This window comes from Haliotis rufescens, unplaced genomic scaffold (genome assembly GCF_023055435.1).
Source record: "Haliotis rufescens isolate VD_foot unplaced genomic scaffold, xgHalRufe1.0.p SCAF_14, whole genome shotgun sequence".
NCBI lineage: Eukaryota > Metazoa > Mollusca > Gastropoda > Lepetellida > Haliotidae > Haliotis > Haliotis rufescens.
In genome coordinates, this window is record NW_025963824.1 from 19,055,709 (window position 1) to 19,077,252 (window position 21,544).

At 41.3% G+C, this 21,544-nt stretch overlaps 1 protein-coding gene across 4 annotated transcripts in view; it reads left to right on the forward strand.

Moving 5' to 3' along the window:
* Positions 1–21,544, forward strand: part of LOC124123071 (protein prune homolog 2-like) — a 192,418-nt gene that overhangs the window by 128,427 nt on the left and 42,447 nt on the right. For all 4 annotated transcript variants that reach the window (XM_048395103.1, XM_048395102.1, XM_048395106.1 and 1 more), the window contains exons 10-11: positions 17,974–18,067; positions 21,018–21,212. In XM_048395103.1, coding sequence (XP_048251060.1) covers positions 17,974–18,067; positions 21,018–21,212 — 289 coding nt within the window. The remainder of the gene's footprint in view (positions 1–17,973; positions 18,068–21,017; positions 21,213–21,544) is intronic.

Below are 21,544 nucleotides of genomic sequence, written 5' to 3' on the forward strand. Positions count from 1 at the left end.
TCCCACTGAGGCAAGACAATTGTTACCTGTGTGTGTGGATGGAGGTAGCTCCTTGATGGTCTTTCTGTGTATCCCACTGAGGCAAGACAATTGTTACCTGTGTGTTTGAGTGGAGGTAGCTCCTTGATGGTCTTTCTGTGTATCCCACTGAGGCAAGACAATTGTTACCTGTGTGTGTGAGTGAAGGAAGCTCCTTGACAGTCTTTCTGTGTATCCCACTGAGGCAAGACAATTGTTACCTGTGTGTGTGAGTGGAGGTAGCTCCTTGACGGTCTTTCTGTGTATCCCACTGAGGCAAGACAATTGTTACCTGTTTGTGTGAGTGGAGGTAGCTCCTTGACGGTCTTTCTGTGTATCCCACTGAGGCAAGACAATTGTTACCTGTGTGTGTTGAGTGGAGGTAGCTCCTTGACAGTCTTTCTGTGTATCCCACTGAGGCAAGACAATTGTTACCTGTGTGTATGAGTGGAGGTAGCTCCTTGACGGTCTTTCTGTGTATCCCACTGAGGCAAGACAATTGTTACCTGTGTGTGTGAGTGGAGGTAGCTCCTTGACGGTCTTTCTGTTTATCCCACTGAGGCAAGACAATTGTTACCTGTGTGTTGAGTGGAGGTAGCTCCTTGACGGTCTTTCTGTGTATCCCACTGAGGCAAGACAATTGTTACCTGTTTGTGTGAGTGGAGGTAGCTCCTTGACGGTCTTTCTGTGTATCCCACTGAGGCAAGACAATTGTTACCTGTGTGTATGAGTGGAGGTAGCTCCTTGACGGTCTTTCTGTGTATCCCACTGAGGCAAGACAATTGTTACCTGTGTGTGTGGATGGAGGTAGCTCCTTGACGGTCTTTCTGTGTATCCCACTGAGGCAAGACAATTGTTACCTGTGTGTGTTGAGTGGAGGTAGCTCCTTGACGGTCTTTCTGTGTATCCCACTGAGGCAAGACAATTGTTACCTGTGTGTGTGGGTGGAGGTAGCTCCTTGACGGTCTTTCTGTGTATCCCACTGAGGCAAGACAATTGTTACCTGTGTGTGTGAGTGAAGGAAGCTCCTTGACGGTCTTTCTGTGTATCCCACTGGGGCAAGACAATTGTTACCTGTGTGTGTGAGTGGAGGTAGCTCCTTGACGGTCTTTCTGTGTATCCCACTGAGGCAAGACAATTGTTACCTGTTTGTGTGAGTGGAGGTAGCTCCTTGACGGTCTTTCTGTGTATCCCACTGAGGCAAGACAATTGTTACCTGTGTGTATGAGTGGAGGTAGCTCCTTGACGGTCTTTCTGTGTATCCCACTGAGGCAAGACAATTGTTACCTGTGTGTGTGGATGGAGGTAGCTCCTTGACGGTCTTTCTGTGTATCCCACTGAGGCAAGACAATTGTTACCTGTGTGTGTTGAGTGGAGGTAGCTCCTTGACGGTCTTTCTGTGTATCCCACTGAGGCAAGACAATTGTTACCTGTGTGTGTGGGTGGAGGTAGCTCCTTGACGGTCTTTCTGTGTATCCCACTGAGGCAAGACAATTGTTACCTGTGTGTGTGAGTGAAGGAAGCTCCTTGACGGTCTTTCTGTGTATCCCACTGAGGCAAGACAATTGTTACCTGTGTGTGTGAGTGAAGGAAGCTCCTTGACGGTCTTTCTGTGTATCCCACTGGGGCAAGACAATTGTTACCTGTGTGTGTGAGTGAAGGAAGCTCCTTGACGGTCTTTCTGTGTATCCCACTGGGGCAAGACAATTGTTACCTGTGTGTGTGAGTGGAGGTAGCTCCTTGACGGTCTTTCTGTGTATCCCACTGAGGCAAGACAATTGTTACCTGTGTGTTGAGTGGAGGTAGCTCCTTGACGGTCTTTCTGTGTATCCCACTGAGGCAAGACAATTGTTACCTGTGTGTGTGAGTGAAGGAAGCTCCTTGCCCCTTCCTTTGCCATTAGGATTGTTTCTGTTGTGTCTGTTGACAACAATGTCATGGATGGCAGTAATGATGATAGAGATATCTGAGAAATTTGACTGGAATAGGACTTATTTGTAATCAGTATTTCTTTTATCAGTATTGACAACAAAATACACAGTTTTTTGGCAGGATTACATTTACTTTGCAGAAATAACCATTCCATGTAAACTAGTAACATATTGGTCTGTAATATTTGTCACTTGTAATCTTCCGAATGGGCTTGAAAAGTAGTTTGTCATGAGCGAAGTAGTTTTAGATTCCCTAACAAACCTCCATGGTTTACACTTATAAATCTTTATACTAAGGCAAATTGAAATCAGTACATGGTACTTTGGTAAAGTATCTGTTTCTCATCTTGCGTGTTTCTTAAAAAATGTGGCATGTTTTCAAAATTTCAGTAATTTTGCGAGTGATGCATTTGTTTGGTTGTCAGTTTCATATTTGTTTATATTTTCTTAACAAATTCTCTTTTCCACTCTATATATTATGTCAGTAGTTAGATAGTTGCAGATAAACAAATCTGTGTGGCGATTAGGAAGAGAATGAGTTGGCTGGGGAAATCACGTGGTCAGCATTTGTAGGTCAACCGGCATGAAAAGTGTGCATGACCTAGATTGTTGGGAGGTGGCCATGGTGATGCTGGGTGTGTTTGGGGTGTGGTTTTTTTTAGAAGCTGGAAACCTTTGTTTAAGCACGTTTCCACCTATGAACGAAGAAGAATAAAAATGCATAGTGTGAGATAGGATATTTAAAGTATATAAATATACAATTTATTGTAAGCTTTACATTTTTTTTAAGAGGAACGTATTAAAATGTCACTTTATCAGCGATAATTCTTAAGAAACTTCTACCTCTATTACATATCTGCAATAAATCCTGTATTTTGGCTTCAATCACACAATCCTCTTCACTGTCAATTACATACAATTAGTTGCCGCCAAGCAGTCTCGTAACCACCCACACCGTGACGTCACAATGGCAGCCATATCACTTTTTTCCTATGTGTGCTTGAGTCAACACCTACTACAGAAGTAATGACAATCTAGCACCTGGTAGTAGATCACATTAACCTATGATTATTCTAATATGTTTACTATAATAACAGACATATAAATACATATATATTTAAAGTAATAGTGCTGCTGAAAGAGACTACACACATGTGAGTATAGCTGGTGTTGGGTTTGGTGAGGTCGCCATGCAATCTCCCATCACCCCCGGGTGTAAGAAGTGTGGTCGATTTATGAGCACGGGAGAACCTCGCAAAGGGAAGACCTGCACATCGGAGAAGAGATGTGAGAAATACACCCACACATCCGAAGAGGTATTTTCCAAGATGTCAGAGGCCGCGACTAAGGCTAAGATGAGAGAAGCGGCAAATAAAATCATCACTGACAAGTCAGTTTCCACTTCCAGCACCTCCCTCTCAGGTGACCCCATCATCCCCTGCTCTCTGAGGCTCATCCAACAACTTCTGAGAGAACAGCAGGAGATGATGAAGGACATGCTTGATGAAGACTACCAGATCTACATCCACGGCCGTGGGCCAGCCTACACAAGAACTTCAAGATGAGCCGCACGGCCATCCCACAGACCACGGCTAGGCCATGGGCCACAGCGTGGATTCCAGTTACTAACCCATGGACCAGCTACCCATGGCTACCTAGCCTACCAACCACGGCTTACCGTTTGAATGTCCAACGGGACCCAAGCCAGCCACACAGACTCCTTGGGATTACCCAAGAAGTTTGTGACGCTGCAACCAATATCAGCAACCACAACTTTAAACGGCCAACTCAGTAATGTGATAGACGAAGTCAAGCAGGATACAGCCGAGCGTTTCCAGACTTCAACCATAGACCTCACAAGCAACCCTGGGACCATAGGTCATCTGCATCCAAACAGCCTTGTGAGAAGATGTTTGTCCCCTCCAGGAAGGATTCGTTCCAACCGAGGCCGAGGTACGACAAGCCACAATCTTCACAGGACTCTTTTCGCCAGCCAAGGGGATATAATTGTCTTGGAAGATCAAGCAGCAGAGGGGAAAGAAAATTCTGACTTCCTAACACCCCCTCCGACCTGGTTATGTCTATGGTTTGCGATTTATGCCTACCGTTTTTCACATAACACCGACCCCAAGCCCAGTAGGAGGGCGCCTTCTGTCAAACACTGAAAATTGGAAGCAAGTTATGCCTGACCTCTGGATTCTAGATGTCGTGGCTCACGGTTACAAGTTACACTTCAGGAAACATCCGAGCCTGAACATACATGCCGTGGGTCGAAGGTTTCACCTAACCGGTGCCAAGTTTGCAGCTGCAGAATTGGCTGTCAGGAAACTACTAAAGAAGTGAGCCTTTTGGGAACTAAAGGGTCCAACAACACCAAAGGTTTTTGCTCCCCAGTCTTTTTAGTCACGAAGAAGAACACAACCGAGATGAGGATGATAATAGATCTAAAGGTCCTCAACAAGGATATCTGGTGCCGCCTCCAAACTTCCAGATGAAATCCATACAGAAGTTGTGGTCGATGTTGGAGAAAAGAGACTGGCTTATCAGCCTAGATCTTACAGATGCATATTGTAAACAGCACACAACGAGCGAGTATAAGAACACGTCTTGTTTATTTCAATTCATACTCAAAACTAACTGTAATACATCCGTTACTCCCTTGACAACCATACATCAATATCCTAGCAATATTACCTCACATATTCTATTACTTACCCTACGATCTATCTCTTAGCAACTTCCGAATCCATTCGTTCATCTAACTTCTATTTACATTCGAAACACTTCCGGTAAATACTCTTCCGGTAATCAGAGTTACTCCCCTTAGCCCATTCGCACAATGCTAACATTCCTCCCTCCTAGACAATGAATGCTTATTGCTAATCTATAAGAGTAACCTATTCTATGTACAATTCAAAAATGCAAATTAATTAGAAAATACTTAAATACAATATATACATTTAATTATCAATAACACTTTTTACAAAACACCTAATTATTCAATTTAGAGTTCATAATCTTTTTGCCATGATGGGGCATGTCTCAGTCTCCTTGAACTTCTCACTCTCCGACTAGTCTCTTCATCACATGTGGAAATACAGTCCAACGGAAACACAAACTCCTGCGCACTGTCACACTGATCACTTTCTCTTTCAGCAGTTATCTGTTTAGTTTCACCTGTCACAGTCTCTGATGGCACACACTGCTCATGCTCGATAGTATCACTATCAGGTTCTTGGAGGTGACCTGGTCGACTGAAATGTCTCTTAAGAATTCTATGATTCACCACTCTTGTGTGACCACGCCCCTTAAGAGGTACTATCTGATATGTTGTCTCACCCAGTCTCTTGATCACTGTAAATGGCCCTGACCATCTATTACCCACTAACTTTCTAGACAGTCCATTTCCCTTATGTGGATGATACATCCACACTTTCTCCCCTTCTTCAAATGGACGGAACTTCACATTCTTACTCTGCCTTTCTTTTCTTCCAAACTGTTCTCTTACAATCCTAGGCCGAACTTCTTCTCTCGTCTCTTCAATGTTATGGGTTTTGTTTGACGTGAACACACTTGCCTGGTTTCTCGGCTGAAACCCAAACAAAACCTCAAAGGGTGTCTCTTTAGTTGCAGCACTTGGAACCATTCTTATCGAAGATATTGCATTAGGCAATTTAACATCCCAATCCTTTTGATCCTTTGCCTCGATCATCATTGATAGTCTCTCTGCAATGTTCCGATTCATCCTTTCTACCTGCCCATTACAAGCAGGGTTGTAAGGTGCTGTGCGTGTCCGTCGAATTCCAAGTTTTTCACACAAGTCTTTCAGCAGTGCAGATTCAAAATTTGTTCCTCTGTCTGAATGAATCTGTTCTGGTACTCCATACCTACTCACTATCTCCCTCGCAATGACATCTGTGGTTGTTTGAGCTGTTTGATCCGGAACCGGAAAAGCTTCTACCCATTTACTCAGAGGATCAGTCATAGCAAAAATATATTTGTTTCCACGTTCAGTTGTAGGAAACAGTCCCGCAAAGTCCATATGCCATGACTGGAGTGGTCTCACAGGAATGTCAAGATTTCCTACTGGTTGCTTATCCGGTTGAGTTGGATTTTTCCTTATTTGACATTTCTGACAGGACTTACACCATGAAATCACATCATTCCTCCATCCGAACCAGAAGAATTCACTTCTAACAGCATCTACAGTTTTGTCTGGTCCAAAATGTCCCATCCTGTCATGTAATGCTGTTAGTATAGTCTTTGCTTCACTCTTAGGACATACAGTTCTGTGTTTACCATCTACCACTTCTATCACCAGCACACCCTCCAATATTTTCAGCATCTTGCCCTGTACAGTTACTAGACTTTTCACATGTGTTGAGATATCTTTAGGTTTATTACCAGTCTCCAACCACTCTTTCATTGCCTGTATGTCTTGGTCACTGTCTTGTAACAACACTATTTCTTCTTTTGTCCATAGACCCCCTAGGCAAATAGCATCAACCTCAACATTTTGCGGTGCACGTGACAAGGCATCCGGTACAACCATTTCTTCGCCTGGACGATGTTGAATCTTGAAATCATAGCTCTCCATAGCAACACGCCATCTGGCCAACTTCCCTTTTGGTTCTTTCAACTTCAGCAAGTAGGACAATGGTTTATGGTCACTTATCACTGTAAACTTGTTTCCTTCCAAATACATGCAGAATTTATCTAGAGCCCATACTACTGCCAAACATTCTTTTTCTGTTGCTGAATAATTTCGTTCAGGTGCCGATAATGTCCGTGAAGCATACTCGATCACTCTACCAGACTGACTAAGGACTGCCCCTAACCCGATGTTGCTAGCATCTGTCTCTACCACAAATTCTTCCTCAAAGTTTGGATATACCAGCACAGGGGTACTACTCAATTTCTCACGTAACACTTCAAATGCTTTCTCACATTCATCTGTCCACACAAAAATAGCATTTTTCTCTGTCAGACTATTCAGTGGTTTAGCAATTTTAAAGAAATCACGCACAAACCTCCTATAATAAGACCCTAAACCTAAGAACCTTCCCACTTCAGTTGCGTTAGTTGGTCGAGGAAAGTTTCTCACTGCAGATATTTTCCCTGGATCTGGTCTGATACCAGTCTCATCCACTATGTGACCAAGGTATTTCACTTTCTTCTTGGCAAAGTTGCATTTCTTCCCATTCAGTTTCAGACCTGCCTGTCTAAGTCTATCACACACTTTCTGAATATGTTCAAGATGTTCGTCAAAACTTCTTGAGTAAATTATAATATCGTCCAGATATATCAGCACAATTTCCCAATTGAGGTCACCCATTATATTCAGCATTATGCGTTGAAATGTTTGTGGCGCACCTTTTAGCCCAAAGGGCATCACATTAAATTCAAACAATCCTTTATGACACACAAAGGCTGTTTTTGATTTGTCATCTTCATTCATGGGAATCTGGTAATAGGCCTTATTCAAATCTTACGTTTGAAGTTTGAAATTGTGGCTTTGCCAAGGGCAGCTAGACTATCGTCGATCCTTGGTATTGGAAAGCTGTCGCCTACCGTCCGATCATTCAAACGAGTAAAGTCCACACAATAGCGCGTACTTGAATCTGCCTTCTGTACAAGCACTAAACGACTGGCCCAAGGACTGTTGCTAGGTCTAATGAGTCCCTTATCCAAACTGTCCCGAACAAATCCCTCAATATCTGTCAATCTATTGTGGGGTACCCGGCCTGGTCTCTGTGACACCAGTGTTGAATTCGATTACATTTGTACGGCCTAATTCCCCATTTATCGAGAACACATCAGAATTCTTCTTTATGACTTTGTAGAGTCTCTTTTGTTGATCTGAGCTTACATCAGACTCATTCGACAATTCTCTTGCCATCTTGTCAATCTTCTCTCCCGTAGATATCTCAGTTGTACGTGCTTTCTCAGGAATGCTTGCAATAACAGGATTATCAATCAAGTCAGTAGAAAATGTCCCAATCACTGTACCAGCTGTTATCTGAACACTATCATTGTGTGGGTTAATCATATGCAACAATATGGTACCATTATCTCTGACCTTCTCTAACACTCTGCCACATCCAATTCCAAATCGTTCTGACCCTCGATATCCAGCCGATTCCACAAGTCCAATATTTCCAGACATTTCTTCTCCATTTGCAACAGTACCTCTCACAACTACAAACTGACGAGGGGAAAATGTCACATTACTTGTAGCGTAAATCAAGTTGACTTGTGGAGATGATGAACATTTCTCTGATACATTTTCCTGATTCGACGGATCTCTCACTTCACAACAGTCATCACCCAGAGTATATTTCAGTCCTAGTTTAGATATGATATCCATACCAAGAATAGCTGGGTAAGCCGATTTCCTCACTACTGTAAACCGGTGTGAATCCATATAAATTGACCCAATCTTGCAGTCTGTGGTTAAATCATACACAACAGATATTCTCTCCCCATCTACAGTTCGTGGTGAAAAATGAGGTTTGTCACGTTTGCCTCTCATATGCATGTCTAACTGTTCAGTAATAACACTGATCTGAGCTCCAGTATCTAACAACCACCTACACTTTCTCCCCCCAATACAACCAGGAATTTCAATCTTTGAAAATCAGATATATCTTCAGATATTGTAGCAGATACAGTTCTTTCCCAGTTATTTGTTGGCGAAAATTCATTAGCCAGAAATGTTCGCCCATCATTTCTAGCCTCTAGTAGTTTCCCTGAAATCTTCTTTCCCCAATCGACCTGCCTGACAATCTGCACATATTTGCTCTGTGTCCAAAACGACCACACTTGTGACATTGCCCATTGAATTTCTTGAAACATTCCTTAGCAATATGACCCAATCTGCCACATGAATAACATTTTACTTCCCTTTTCTTTGACTCTGCTGACTTTACAACTGCAGCTACAGTTTCTGACAATGACTGTTGAACTAACTTCAACTCTTCTAATTTAGCAACAATAGGTTGATCATCCTCATGTGACATGTCACTACCTGCTAACATTCCAACTGTTGCACTCTTACTCTGACCACATTCTACATATATCTGATTTGCCTTCTTTACAACATCATCCAATGAGGCCTCTTCGGCTACTAGCCACGACAGTTTGTCTTTTATATTTGCATTCAAGGCTTTTCGAAAATGAGCCAAAACCAGACATTCTTGGTGAACAGATCTAGTTATATCTGGGAATGCTTTTTGACACAATGCTTCTAGAGCAAATCTCTAAGCAATCGGAGACTCACTTTCCTTCTGAAGCCTGTTTGTCAACTCCAATTGAAACTGTTGCACAGATTGTCCCTTGCTAAATCTCTTCAATAACGCCCCTTTCGCTTCTGTATAGCAGTCTTGATGAGCATCGGGTAGACTGATGAAGAATTCCCTTGCATCGCCCTTCAAAGATAGGTGTAGACTAGCGGCCATTTTCCGGTCGTCATTCATATCTTTCACGATGAAAAACGCCTCAAGTTGCTTCAAATGACTCTTAATCTCGTTACTATCACCACTGTCCCACTGAGAAACACCTATTCCTGCCATTTTATCTTCTTTTTAACCGCTGCCACCAATGTAAACAGCACACAACGAGCGAGTATAAGAACACGTCTTGTTTATTTCAATTCATACTCAAAACTAACTGTAATACATCCGTTACTCCCTTGACAACCATACATCAATATCCTAGCAATATTACCTCACATATTCTATTACTTACCCTACGATCTATCTCTTAGCAACTTCCCAATCCATTCGTTCATCTGACTTCTATTTACATTCGATACACTTCCGGTAAATACTCTTCCGGTAATCAGAGTTACTCCCCTTAGCCCATTCGCACAATGCTAACAATATCTTCACGTCCCGATACACACATCATCTTGGATATATCTACGCTTCGCAATCAATGGCCAACGTTACGAATTCCAAGTCCTACCATTCAGGATAGCAATAGCACCTTGGCTATTCACCAGGATTACAGCGCCAGTCATTATGTTCGCCCATCTCTAGGTAGTTCGAATCCATGGTTATCTGGACGACGTCTTAGTGGCAGACCAAGGGAAGGTCATGCCAAGTTAGCAGCTGCAGAATTGGCCGTCAGGAAACTACTAAATTAGCAAGCCATTCGGGAACTAAAAGAGTCCAACAACACCAAAGGTTTTTAGTCCTGAAAAAGAACACAACCAAGATGAGGAAGATAATAGATCTAAAGATCCACAACAAGAGATATCTGGTGCCGCCTCTGTACGGAAGTTGTGGTCGACGTTGAAGAGTGAGTGAGTGAGTTTAGTTTAACGCCGCTTTTAACAGTATTCCAGTTATATCGCGGCGTGTCAGCTTAATGTGTGAGGAAAGCCCGAAGTGATGCAGGTCTCAGACATTTACTACTTCGGTGAAACCCACAAGCACGGGTATGGTGCTGACAAACCTAGAAACATAATCGGGGCTTCGAAATCAATGGCCGACGCTACGAATTCCAAGTCCTACCATACGGGACAGCAATAGCACCTTGGCTATTCACCAGGGCCTAGATTTTCGAAATGATCTTAGCGAAGATAAATCTTAACAACTTACGTTCAAAGATAAGCTATCTTAAGTTTAAGATAACATCGATTTTCAAAACTATCGTAAACCTGTCTCAGATCGTACAGAGCTATGATATTTATCCTAACTCTAACAGAGAACTCATTTGTATTAGAGATTGAAAAAGCGGGGTGTTTCCCAGTGACGTCACGGGGATTTCCCTGTCGCTAGCAATAACAACACGGAGAAGTGACACGGAATTTATGATCACATTGTCAGGTCGCACTATTTAACACGCAAATATTTGAGTGACATTCTGTACAATCCTCTATATGTCCTACATTAACGTTTGTTCTTATGATAAGAGATGACTACCCGGACACAAATAGCAATCGTGTGCCATGCAAAGGCATTTTTCAAACCCAATAAATGTTATAATCAATAAGTGTAGTGTTACCACACTACAGTTATAAGAATTGAAATAATGTGCAAAAAGATACTTCACTATTTTCCCTTCAAATGATCTTCGCGTGAGCGCACAGAACTTTATGTGGACACGTTGCGTACAAAGTCAAGGAGAAAAGTAAGGGACGTTATTTTTAAATGACAAAGACTAGGTGAGACCTTTGATCAAACAGCAGGCGTTCAGCATTTAAGATGCGTGTTCAAGTTTGATGTTACGTGATGTATACTGGGTCTGTATAGATCCATTTTTCTTTTCAACATTTAAAAGTGACACTAATATTTGTTTGCAAAGAGAGATAATTTAGGAATTGTCAAGTTATGTTGTCACATGGAACATGCCACAAGTTAACGTGAACATACATAGAGTGTTGTCCTTTTCTTTCCTTTTACACTAAGTAGAGCTAATAAACTGTTTTGTCTGATTTCATTTAAATCTGGCCGAGGAGCAAAATACATTGTAAATGTGTCAAATCTATTCCAGGACATAGTTCGATTACTAGTATGTTTGGTCTAGCCTGGCGAATACAAAGGGAAACCACCCTCAGTTAGAGTATGAACTAAGATTAGCTGCCCCTGAGTTATCAATAAGGTCACGGTCATTACTATAACCTACCGACACCTTCCGTTTTTATCCTTCCTAAATTATCAAAAAGGTATGTTGTTTCACACTTCTTCAGCATGGACTCGGATAGAAATGTGTTGTAAGCTATCGACTCCATAGTTATGTGGATTGCTGTCACGATTAAGAACATTTCTGACTTGAAATCTTTGATGCGTTCTTCGTGTTTTCGAAGTGTCAATTTGAATCACACAGTTTTACAAAATGAAATGTCAATGTTTGAGCGTAAAGCAGACTATTTGTTTGGCAAAATATCTATAGCAAAGTATGCAGCCATCTTTAGAGAAGATGAAATAAACTTACGAGAGGTATGGGGCTATCTTAGATTTACGACAAACTAAAGATATCATAGGGCTACGATAGTTTCGAAAATTGGCTACGATAGCCTACGATTTCCTTACGATAATTTTGGGCTATGATCGTTTCGAAAATCTAGGCCCAGAATTACAATGCCGGTCATCAAGTTCACCCATCTCCAGTTAGTTTGAATCCTCGGTTATCTGGACAACTTCTCAGCAGCAGACCTAGGGAAAAACCAGCTTCATCAGAACATGATATTCTTGGTCCAGGTTATGACTTTCCTAGGTTTCCTAGTCAACCCAGCCAAGTCAGAGACCACTCCGGTCCAAGACATTATATACATCGGAGCAAGATTCCAGCTAGACAGGGGATATCTATGTCCTCCAGAGGATTCATTCGACAAGACTTTAAAGATGATCCAATCAATCTCAAGTCAACCCAGCAAGTCGCTGAGGTGGTGGATGTCTCTGCTTGGCAACTTAAAATCTCTACAGGATATAACTTTGAGAGGAAGGCTAAGGCTACGTCCTCTACAGACATGGGTAAACTCTTTACAATCGAAGGGCCTAGAGACCTCCAGTGAAGGAATCACAGAGAATGTGACTGATCCAATGCCAGAACATCATCTTTTCATAGACGCGTCAGATTTGGGATGGGGAGCCCATATGGACAATCCAAAAGTACAGGGATCTTGGAAGACAGAGGGGGAAAAACCTTTGTATCAACTGCAGGGAAATGAATGCCATATATTAAGCAATCCTCGGATGGAGAACACAACTTCATCTATCATCAATTCTCTTAGCCAGGAACAACACCACAGTAGTGGCATATATCCAGAAGCAGGGAGGAACCAGATCCAACTCCCTGATGACAGAGACTACACATCTGCCTTGGCAGATTCCTTCAACTAACGGATGGAAGTGAGACATATACCCGGGAAACTGAACATACTGGGCAACAGGCTCTCACGTTGGGAGAGAATAGTGACAACAGAACGGACATTACATCCACCGATCTTCAGCTGGATAACCAAGATATGGGACATGCCACACATAGATCTATTTGCCACTTGCCAGAACAACCAACTCCCAGTTGATATCAGTGCAGTTCCTGACTCAATAGCTCACCAGATCAAAGCTCTTTCGATGGATTGGACGAATCTATTCGTCTATGAATTCCCACCATGGTCTCTCCTAGACAAGGTCATCCACAAGGTGGAGGAGACGGATTGCGTAATAATACTGATAGTCCCAGTATGGCCCTGCAGGAATATTAAAGCTACTAATGGAGGAACCTATCTAGTTACTACTTTGTCGGGATCTGCTATGACGGCTCCAGCATATTTCATGAAAATCTGCCCAGCCTACATCTAACCTTAATCTCTAACCTACATCTTATTTCCTTAAGGTGCAAACATCCGGTTACTCTCAGCTTGCCTCGGATGCTGTGGCAAGATCGTGGCGACCATCATCCCTTTTATATGACAACAGATGGGACAAGTTTGTCCAGTGGAGAAGACGACTAGGGATTATTGATAATGCTGTATCAATCCCTATGATAGCGGACTTCCTTCTTCATCTGCATCAAGATAATAAATTCAGACAGAAGAAAGAAGGTTACAGATCAACCCTTCATTCTGTACTTCTACATGATTGATTATCTATCAGAAACCATCCCATCCTCAACAGATTAATGAAATCCTTTCTACTAGAAGATATTAGGACCCCTTGCATCTTCCCAAGTTGAATCTATCTGTGGTATTATTGGCACTGTTAACAGAACCTTACAAACCCATGGCAAAGGCTACCTTACTTCAAAAAGCCAGGTAAACATCGTTACTGCGAGCCATGGCTACAGCAGCAAGAGTTTCGGAGTTATATGCCTTGGAATTCTATAACGATAAGATCGCTCCCAGAATGTGTAGCCTAAAACCAAATTACCACAATGGGGCCGTTGGGTCATCGTCACTGTACAATCCTGGTATTGGAACCAACAGTGGATCAACCAGACAGGCTCTTGCTTACCATCAGAGCTCTCAAGTTCTATCTCTCAGCTACAGACCCACATAGACGCCGTTGAAGAAGAATCTTTCTATCCGGTAAGACCAACTTGAACAAGGATATCACTAAGGCTACTTTAGCAGGATGGATGAAGGCCACAGTTGCACAAAGCTATACACAGACTCAGAATTCCACACCATGCCCCTGATGCTGCTCAGCTCACAAAATAAGAGCCCTAGCCACGAGTTTCGTGTCATGGACGACATTCTCAGTAGAAAAAGTAGATTCCAGATGTCAGTGGGCCTCACAAAACACCTTCACCAGCTTTTACTTACGTGACGTGCATCCGGACCTACAGGGCATGTATTCCCTTGGTCTGGTGGTCGCAGCACAAACTATCGCCCAACAATAGTTTCAGACCGTCTGTCGAAAGGCAGGAGGATCCAACACCAGCAACATCAGAGGGTAAGTACACCCTTGATTACTCTGCTTAATAGGTGTAGGATCGATTAGAAGCACCTTAAATGTCATCTATCACCATTGACCAGAAGTGACGTCATTACCGGAAGCAATAGAGAAACCAGAAGTGACGTCAGCACCGGAAATAGCTGAACAAGGCTGTTCTAACCAGGAAATGATGTCTTTGGGGTAGAAATAGACCTAAAGAGACGTCATTACCAAAATGAGGAAGTGACATACCGGAAGTAACGTCATAACCATATGTGACATCATAACCAGAAGTGACATTGTCACATATTTGTCTGATTATTGACATAGTTTCTGATTTTCAAGTCCTCAAGGGGTTTTCAGAGGAAATTATCTCTGTAGGATGAGAATAGGTACATTATGGTTTCCAGAAGAGGATTACTGTCAATTACACAGGGGGGTACCAGAGGCAGATCCCTGGCTGGGGTCCCTTTAGTATATTCTGACAGATATGTAATAGAGGTAGAAGTTTCGTAAGAATTGTCAAACAATAGTTATCATTGTTAATAATTCTAAGAATACTACCTCTATTACATACGAATTACTCCCTCCCACCTCCCCAATTCATCTACCTCCAGTAAAAAATGAGGGAAAAAGTGATATGGCCGCTATTGTTATGTCACGGAGTGGGTGCTTACAAGACTGCTAGGCGGCAACTAATTGTATGTAATTGACAGTGAAGAGGAAGTCTGTTAAATTTCTGAAATTTTAGTTAGTGTGATTGAAGCCAATATACAAGATTTATGGCAGATGTGTAATAGAGATAGTAATCTTAGAATTATTAACAATTATAACTATTGTTTGATATTTGACAAAAACATTTGGATATACCTTTTGGTTACATTTGGTTGGGAATGAATGCGTCACTCTGGTACTCTCTTTTCAACTTGTCCATGGAGAGGGGGCTTCCAGCTGTTGCTGGGAAGTAGGACAGATTGAGTCACTCAGGCATTTTCTTTCAAAATGACATGAATTTGGTACTTGTGTAGTTATTAGTGGGGCTCAACACATGTGGTCCACTTTCAGCTTTTGTGTCTTCTTGACCTTTGCACTTTGACTATGGCATCAAATTCTCAAAGAATGGGGGCGGTCGGGTAGCCTAGTGGTTAAAGCGTTCGCTCATCACGCCGAAGACCCGGGTTCGATTCCCGACATGGGCACAATGTGTGAAGCCCATTTCTGGTGTTCCCCGCCATGATATTGCTGGAATATTGCTAAAAGCGGCGTAAAACCATAGTCACTCACTCTCTCTATTTCCTCCCTCTGTAAACACCATGTCCTCAGTGTAAACACCAAGTCCTCAGTGTAAACACCATGGCCTCAGTGTAAACACCATGTCCTCAGTGTAAACACCATGTCCTCAGTGTAAACACCATGGCCTCAGTGTAAACACCATGTCCTCAGTGTAAACACCATGTCCTCAGTGTAAACACCATGGCCTCAATGTAAACACTATGTCCTCAGTGTAAACACCAAGTCCTCAGTGTAAACACCATGTCCTCAGTGTAAACACCATGGCCTCAGTGTAAACACCATGGCCTCAGTGTAAACACACAGTCCTCAGTGTAAACACCATGGCCTCAATGTAAACACCATGGCCTTAATGTAAACACCATGTCCTCAGTGTAAACACACAGTCCTCAGTGTAAACACCATGGCCTTAATGTAAACACCATGGCCTCAGTGTAAACACACAGTCCTCAGTGTAAACACCATGTCCTCAGTGTAAACACCATGTCCTTAGTGTAAACACCAAGTCATCAGTGTTAACACCATGGCCTCAATGTAAACACCTTGTCCTCAGTGTAAACACACAGTCCTCAGTGTAAACACCATGGCCTCAGTGTAAACACCATGGCCTCAATGTAAACACCATGTCCTCAGTGTAAACACCAAGTCCTCAATGTAAACACCATGTCCTCAGTGTAAGCACCATGTACTCAGTGTAAACACCATGTCCTCAATGTAAACACCATGTCCTCAGTGTAAACACCATGTCCTCAATGTTAACACCATGTCCTCAATGAAAACACCATGTCCTCAGTGTAAAGTGTAAAGAAGGTAACACATGCCAAAGTTTATGGTACATACTTTCTCTAAGTGCCATACATGCCCACAACAGGTGTACTGTTTTTGACATTGGTCTCCCAAAGTTACATCAAATAATACTAAAACAAGGGAGATAGTTATCATATAATGGGTGGGTTTCTCGGCAGGATAAAGCCAACGGACAAAAACGATATCTGTTGGGGTCATATGCGGATAGAGATGCAAATATCAAAGGTCAAGTAGGGACTACTTTCACTGTTTATAAGCAAACATGGCGTCGCCCTCGTCATTCGGCGATCGAGTTAGAATTAACCATCGGGAATCTGGATAAACTACAGGGATAATTGCTATCATTATCAAAAGAAGAGTCTAATATACTGAAAATCAGTGTCTAACTGTGACATAGCTAAGGCATTTTATAAGTTTTGGCAACTTTGGAGAAATAAATTTCGAAACAATTTTGCGAGGGCACGAGGCCTAGCCAAGCGGGATCAGTAGCCATGACTGGTAGACCTCTGCGGCTTGAAACCTTCTCCACAAATTGAAATAGTTGGATTTGGCTGAAACATGTTTGAATTGTTACCTTGTTTCGTTTTGTCGCTCTGTGTACATCTGACTACACTTCTTACGTTATGACAGGACAGACCGACTGTCAACAACGCCTGTACGTGACCGTGACGTCTCATAGACTAGGGTTAGAGTAGCTTCCCTTTGACAAAGGGCAGTTACTCTAGCCGACAGACCGATGGATTGCCGCGAAAGGGAATTAAAAACAGTTGTTGTTTTGCATACATGTTGCTACTGTCACTGTCCGACTGACACATCACTTACCCTGTGACGTAATAAATATTAATGCGCGCATTCCAGGAAAACTCACATTGTTTCGGTAATGTTTGTGAGAGAGGGAAAGCGATTTTGAAGCACAGAATTAAAGAATGACATTATATGATAAAGAGGTTATCACCCTTGTGTGTTTGGAGATGGTAAATATCCTGTATTAGGAATAAACACTATGTATTTAGCTCGCCAAGGCTCGCTAAATACAATGTTTATTCCTAATGTAGGATATTTACCATCCCAAAACACACTCGCGTGATAACCTCTATGGACATACAACTTCTTTATTACAATGAAGGTGATGTTTTGCTGTAGATACTAACACCATTATCAAGCAAGGGATGTACAGAAAGATAATAAACAAGGGATAATTGATGTTTATACAAGGTTGAATGATGACAGATTGGTGTTTACATAACAGCCAGGGTTCAAGTATGAAGCCTGATGTACATACTGGAATAAATAGGCATGGTATTAGTAACAATACTCTGATTGGTTTGGAAAAGTTGACATGTGGTGCTGCAGTGTGTGCTGTGACTTTCTGTTGCATTATAGTCATTAAGCCTTTCTAACCTTCACTTTTTATATGATGCTGCATATACTAAGCAGAGCTACATGGTTGTTGCAGTTCAGAAGGGGCAGTGTTAGTTGACAGCTGGTGTAACATGGTTAAGGCAGTGTCTTGTGGTTATAATGTGTTTCTATGCTTGCTGCAGCAGGAGAAGATGAAAGGGGTGGAGCTGAAAGATGAGTGGCAGGATGACGGCTTCCCTGGCATGTTGGCAGAGGGGAGTGGCACACGGGATAAAGGTAACACACCTCATGGCTGATAAAGGTTACATGTGCTAACTGATAAAAGGTTACATGTGCTAACTGATAAAGGTTACATGTGCTAACTGATAAAGGTTACATGTGCTAACTGATAAAGGTTACATGTGCTAACTGATAAAGCTTACATGTGCTAACTGGTAAAGGTTACATGTGCTAACTGATAAAGGTTACATGTGATAACTGATAAAGGTAACATGTGCTAATTGATAAAGGTTACATGTGCTAATTGATAAAGGTTACATTTGCTAATTGATAAAGGTTACATATGCTAATTGATCAAGGTTACATGTGCTAACTGATAAGGGTTACATGTGCTAACTGATAAAGCTTACATGTGCTAACTGATAAAGGTTACATATGCTAATTGATAAAGGTTACATATCCTAATTGATAAAGGTTACATGTGATAACTGATAAAGCTTACATGTAGTAACTGATAAAGCTTACATGTGCTAACTGGTAAAGGTTACATGTGCTAACTGATAAAGGTTACATATGCTAACTGGTAAAGGTTACATGTAGTAACTGATAAAGCTTATATGTGCTAACTGGTAAAGGTTACATGTGCTAATTGAGAAAGGTTACATATGCTAATTGATAATGGTTACATGTGCTAATTGATACAGGTTACATATGGTAACTGATAAAGCTTACATATGCTAATTGATAAAGGTTACATGTGCTAATTGATAAAGGTTACATTTGCTTACTGGTAGAGCTTACATGTGCTAATTGATAAAGGTTACATGTGTTAATTGATAAAGGTTACATAAGGTAACTGATAAAGCTTACATGTGCTAACTGGTTAAGGTTACATGTGCTTATTGATAAAGGTTACATGTGCTTATTGATAAAGGTTACATATGGTAACTGATAAAGCTTACATGTGCTAACTGGTAAAGGTTACATTTGCTAATTGATAAAGGTTACATGTGTTAATTGATAAAGGTTACATATGGTAACTGATAAAGCTTACATTTGCTAACTGGTTAAAATTACATGTGCTAATTGATAAAGGTTACATGTGCTAATTGATAAAGGTTACATATGGTAACTGATAAAGCTTACATGTGCTAACTGGTAAAGGTTACATGTGCTAATTGATAAAGGTTACATGTGCTAATTGATAAAGGTTACATAAGGTAACTGATAAAGCTCACATGTGCTAACTGGTAAAGGTTACATGTGCTAATTGATAAAGGTTACATGCGCTAATTGATAAAGGTTACATGTGCTAATTGATCAAGGTTTCATCTGCTAACTGATAAAGGTTACTTGAGCAAACAGATCAATGTTACAAGTGGTAACTGGTAAAGGTTACAAGTACTAATTGATAAAGGTTATATATGGTTACTGATAAAATACACTTTTGCTAACTGATAAAGATTACAATGTGGTTACTGATAAAGGTTACATGGGCTAACTGATAAAGGTAACATGTAACTGATCAAGGTAAGATGTTACTGATAAAGGTAACATGTAACTGTTGAAGGTAACATGTAACTGTTGAAGATTACATGTAACTGATAAAGGTAACATGTTACTGATCAAGGTAACATGTAGCTGATCAAGGTAACATGTAGCTGATGAAGGTAACATGTAGCTGATGAAGGTAACATGTAACTGATGAAGGTAACATGTAACTGATGAAGGTAACATGTAACTGATCAAGGTAACATGTATCTGATGAAGGTAACATGTAGCTGATCAAGGTAACATGTATCTGATGAAGGTAACATGTATCTGATGAAGGTAACATGTAGCTGATGAAGGTAACATGTAGCTGATGAAGGTAACATGTAACTGATGAAGGTAACATGTAGCTGATGAAGGTAACATGTAACTGATGAAGGTAAGATGTATCTGATGAAGGTAAGATGTAACTGATGAAGGTAACATGTATCTGATGAAGGTAACATGTAACTGATGAAGGTAACATGTAACTGATCAAGGTAACATGTATCTGATGAAGATAACATGTGTCTGATGAAGGTAACATGTAACTGATCAAGGTAACATGTATCTGATGAAGGTAACATGTAACTGATCAAGGTAACATGTAGCTGATGAAGGTAACATGTAACTGATCAAGGTAAAATGTATCTGATGAAGGTAACATGTATCTGATGAAGGTAACATGTAACTGATGAAGGTAACATGTATCTGATGAAGGTAACATGTAACTGATCAAGGTAACATGTAACTGATCAAGGTAACATGTAACTGATCAAGGTAACATGTATCTGATGAAGGTAACATGTATCTGGTGAAGGTAACATGTAACTGATGAAGGTAACATGTATCTGATGAAGGTAACATGTAACTGATCAAGGTAACATGTATCTGATGAAGGTAACATGATACTGATGAAGGTAAGATGTAACTGATGAAGGTAACATGTATCTGATGAAGGTAACATGGCAACTGATAAGGATGACATGTTACTGATGAAGGTAACATGGGAGTTGATAAGGGATATTTATCTGAAAAGACCACATTCCTGCCAGATGTTGTGGACAGTCATGAGTGCATGGGCACAAACTGGAGGAACTGCTAATTGTGACTGCTGCCACATACCTGCTGCCAAGAAAATGAATTATAAAAATGTCAAAGGTTATCAATTTTAACTCTATCAAAAACAATAAATCTGTTTTGTGATAATTTATCAGTAAAAAGAACATGTAGACTTTATTTTCATGTAGCAGAGTAATTTCTCATCCTTGAAATTTGTTTTTGAATATTTCTTTACTACCTATGCATTTCTCTTTGTGGAGAGTACCAGGTCTATCTTCCCTTGCTCTGATGTTTTCCATTTGAGTACACTGGCTGGGTACAAGAAAGGAAAACAACCAGAGCCTGCTTCCATTGCGGAATGCGATGGCCCAAGATGATTTGAAGTAATGTATGGTATCCTCATCCTGTCCCACAGCACGGCCACGAACACTAGGGGCCTCTGAAGGCGGACGTGCCAAAAAGAAAATATTGCCAGACATCAACTTGCTCAGCGATGAAGATGCTAGTGAAGGGGATGTATTGCCGGATATTGATGATCTTGAGACCCCCCATGACCTTGACACACCAGATGATCTTGAAGACGGTGATCTGGGTGAACTAGAATGGGAAAGTAAGTGTACTGAATGTTTGGTCTCATTTACCAAGTATTGATTGGTACACCCAGTAGGGCTGCCATCACAGTAGCTGACAGTCACACCCAGTAGGGCTGCCATCACAGTAGCTGATACTCACACCCAGTAGGGCTGCCATCACAGTACTTGATACTAGGGCTGCAACGATACAGGAAGGTCACGATACGAAACGCATCTCGATATTCTGGTCACGATACGATACGTATCTCGATACGCAATGCTAAAAAAACAAGACTTAAAGCATGTCAAGAATGAACCTTTCATGATTTTGGAACAGTCAAAATTATTTTATTACAACAAGACTACTGAA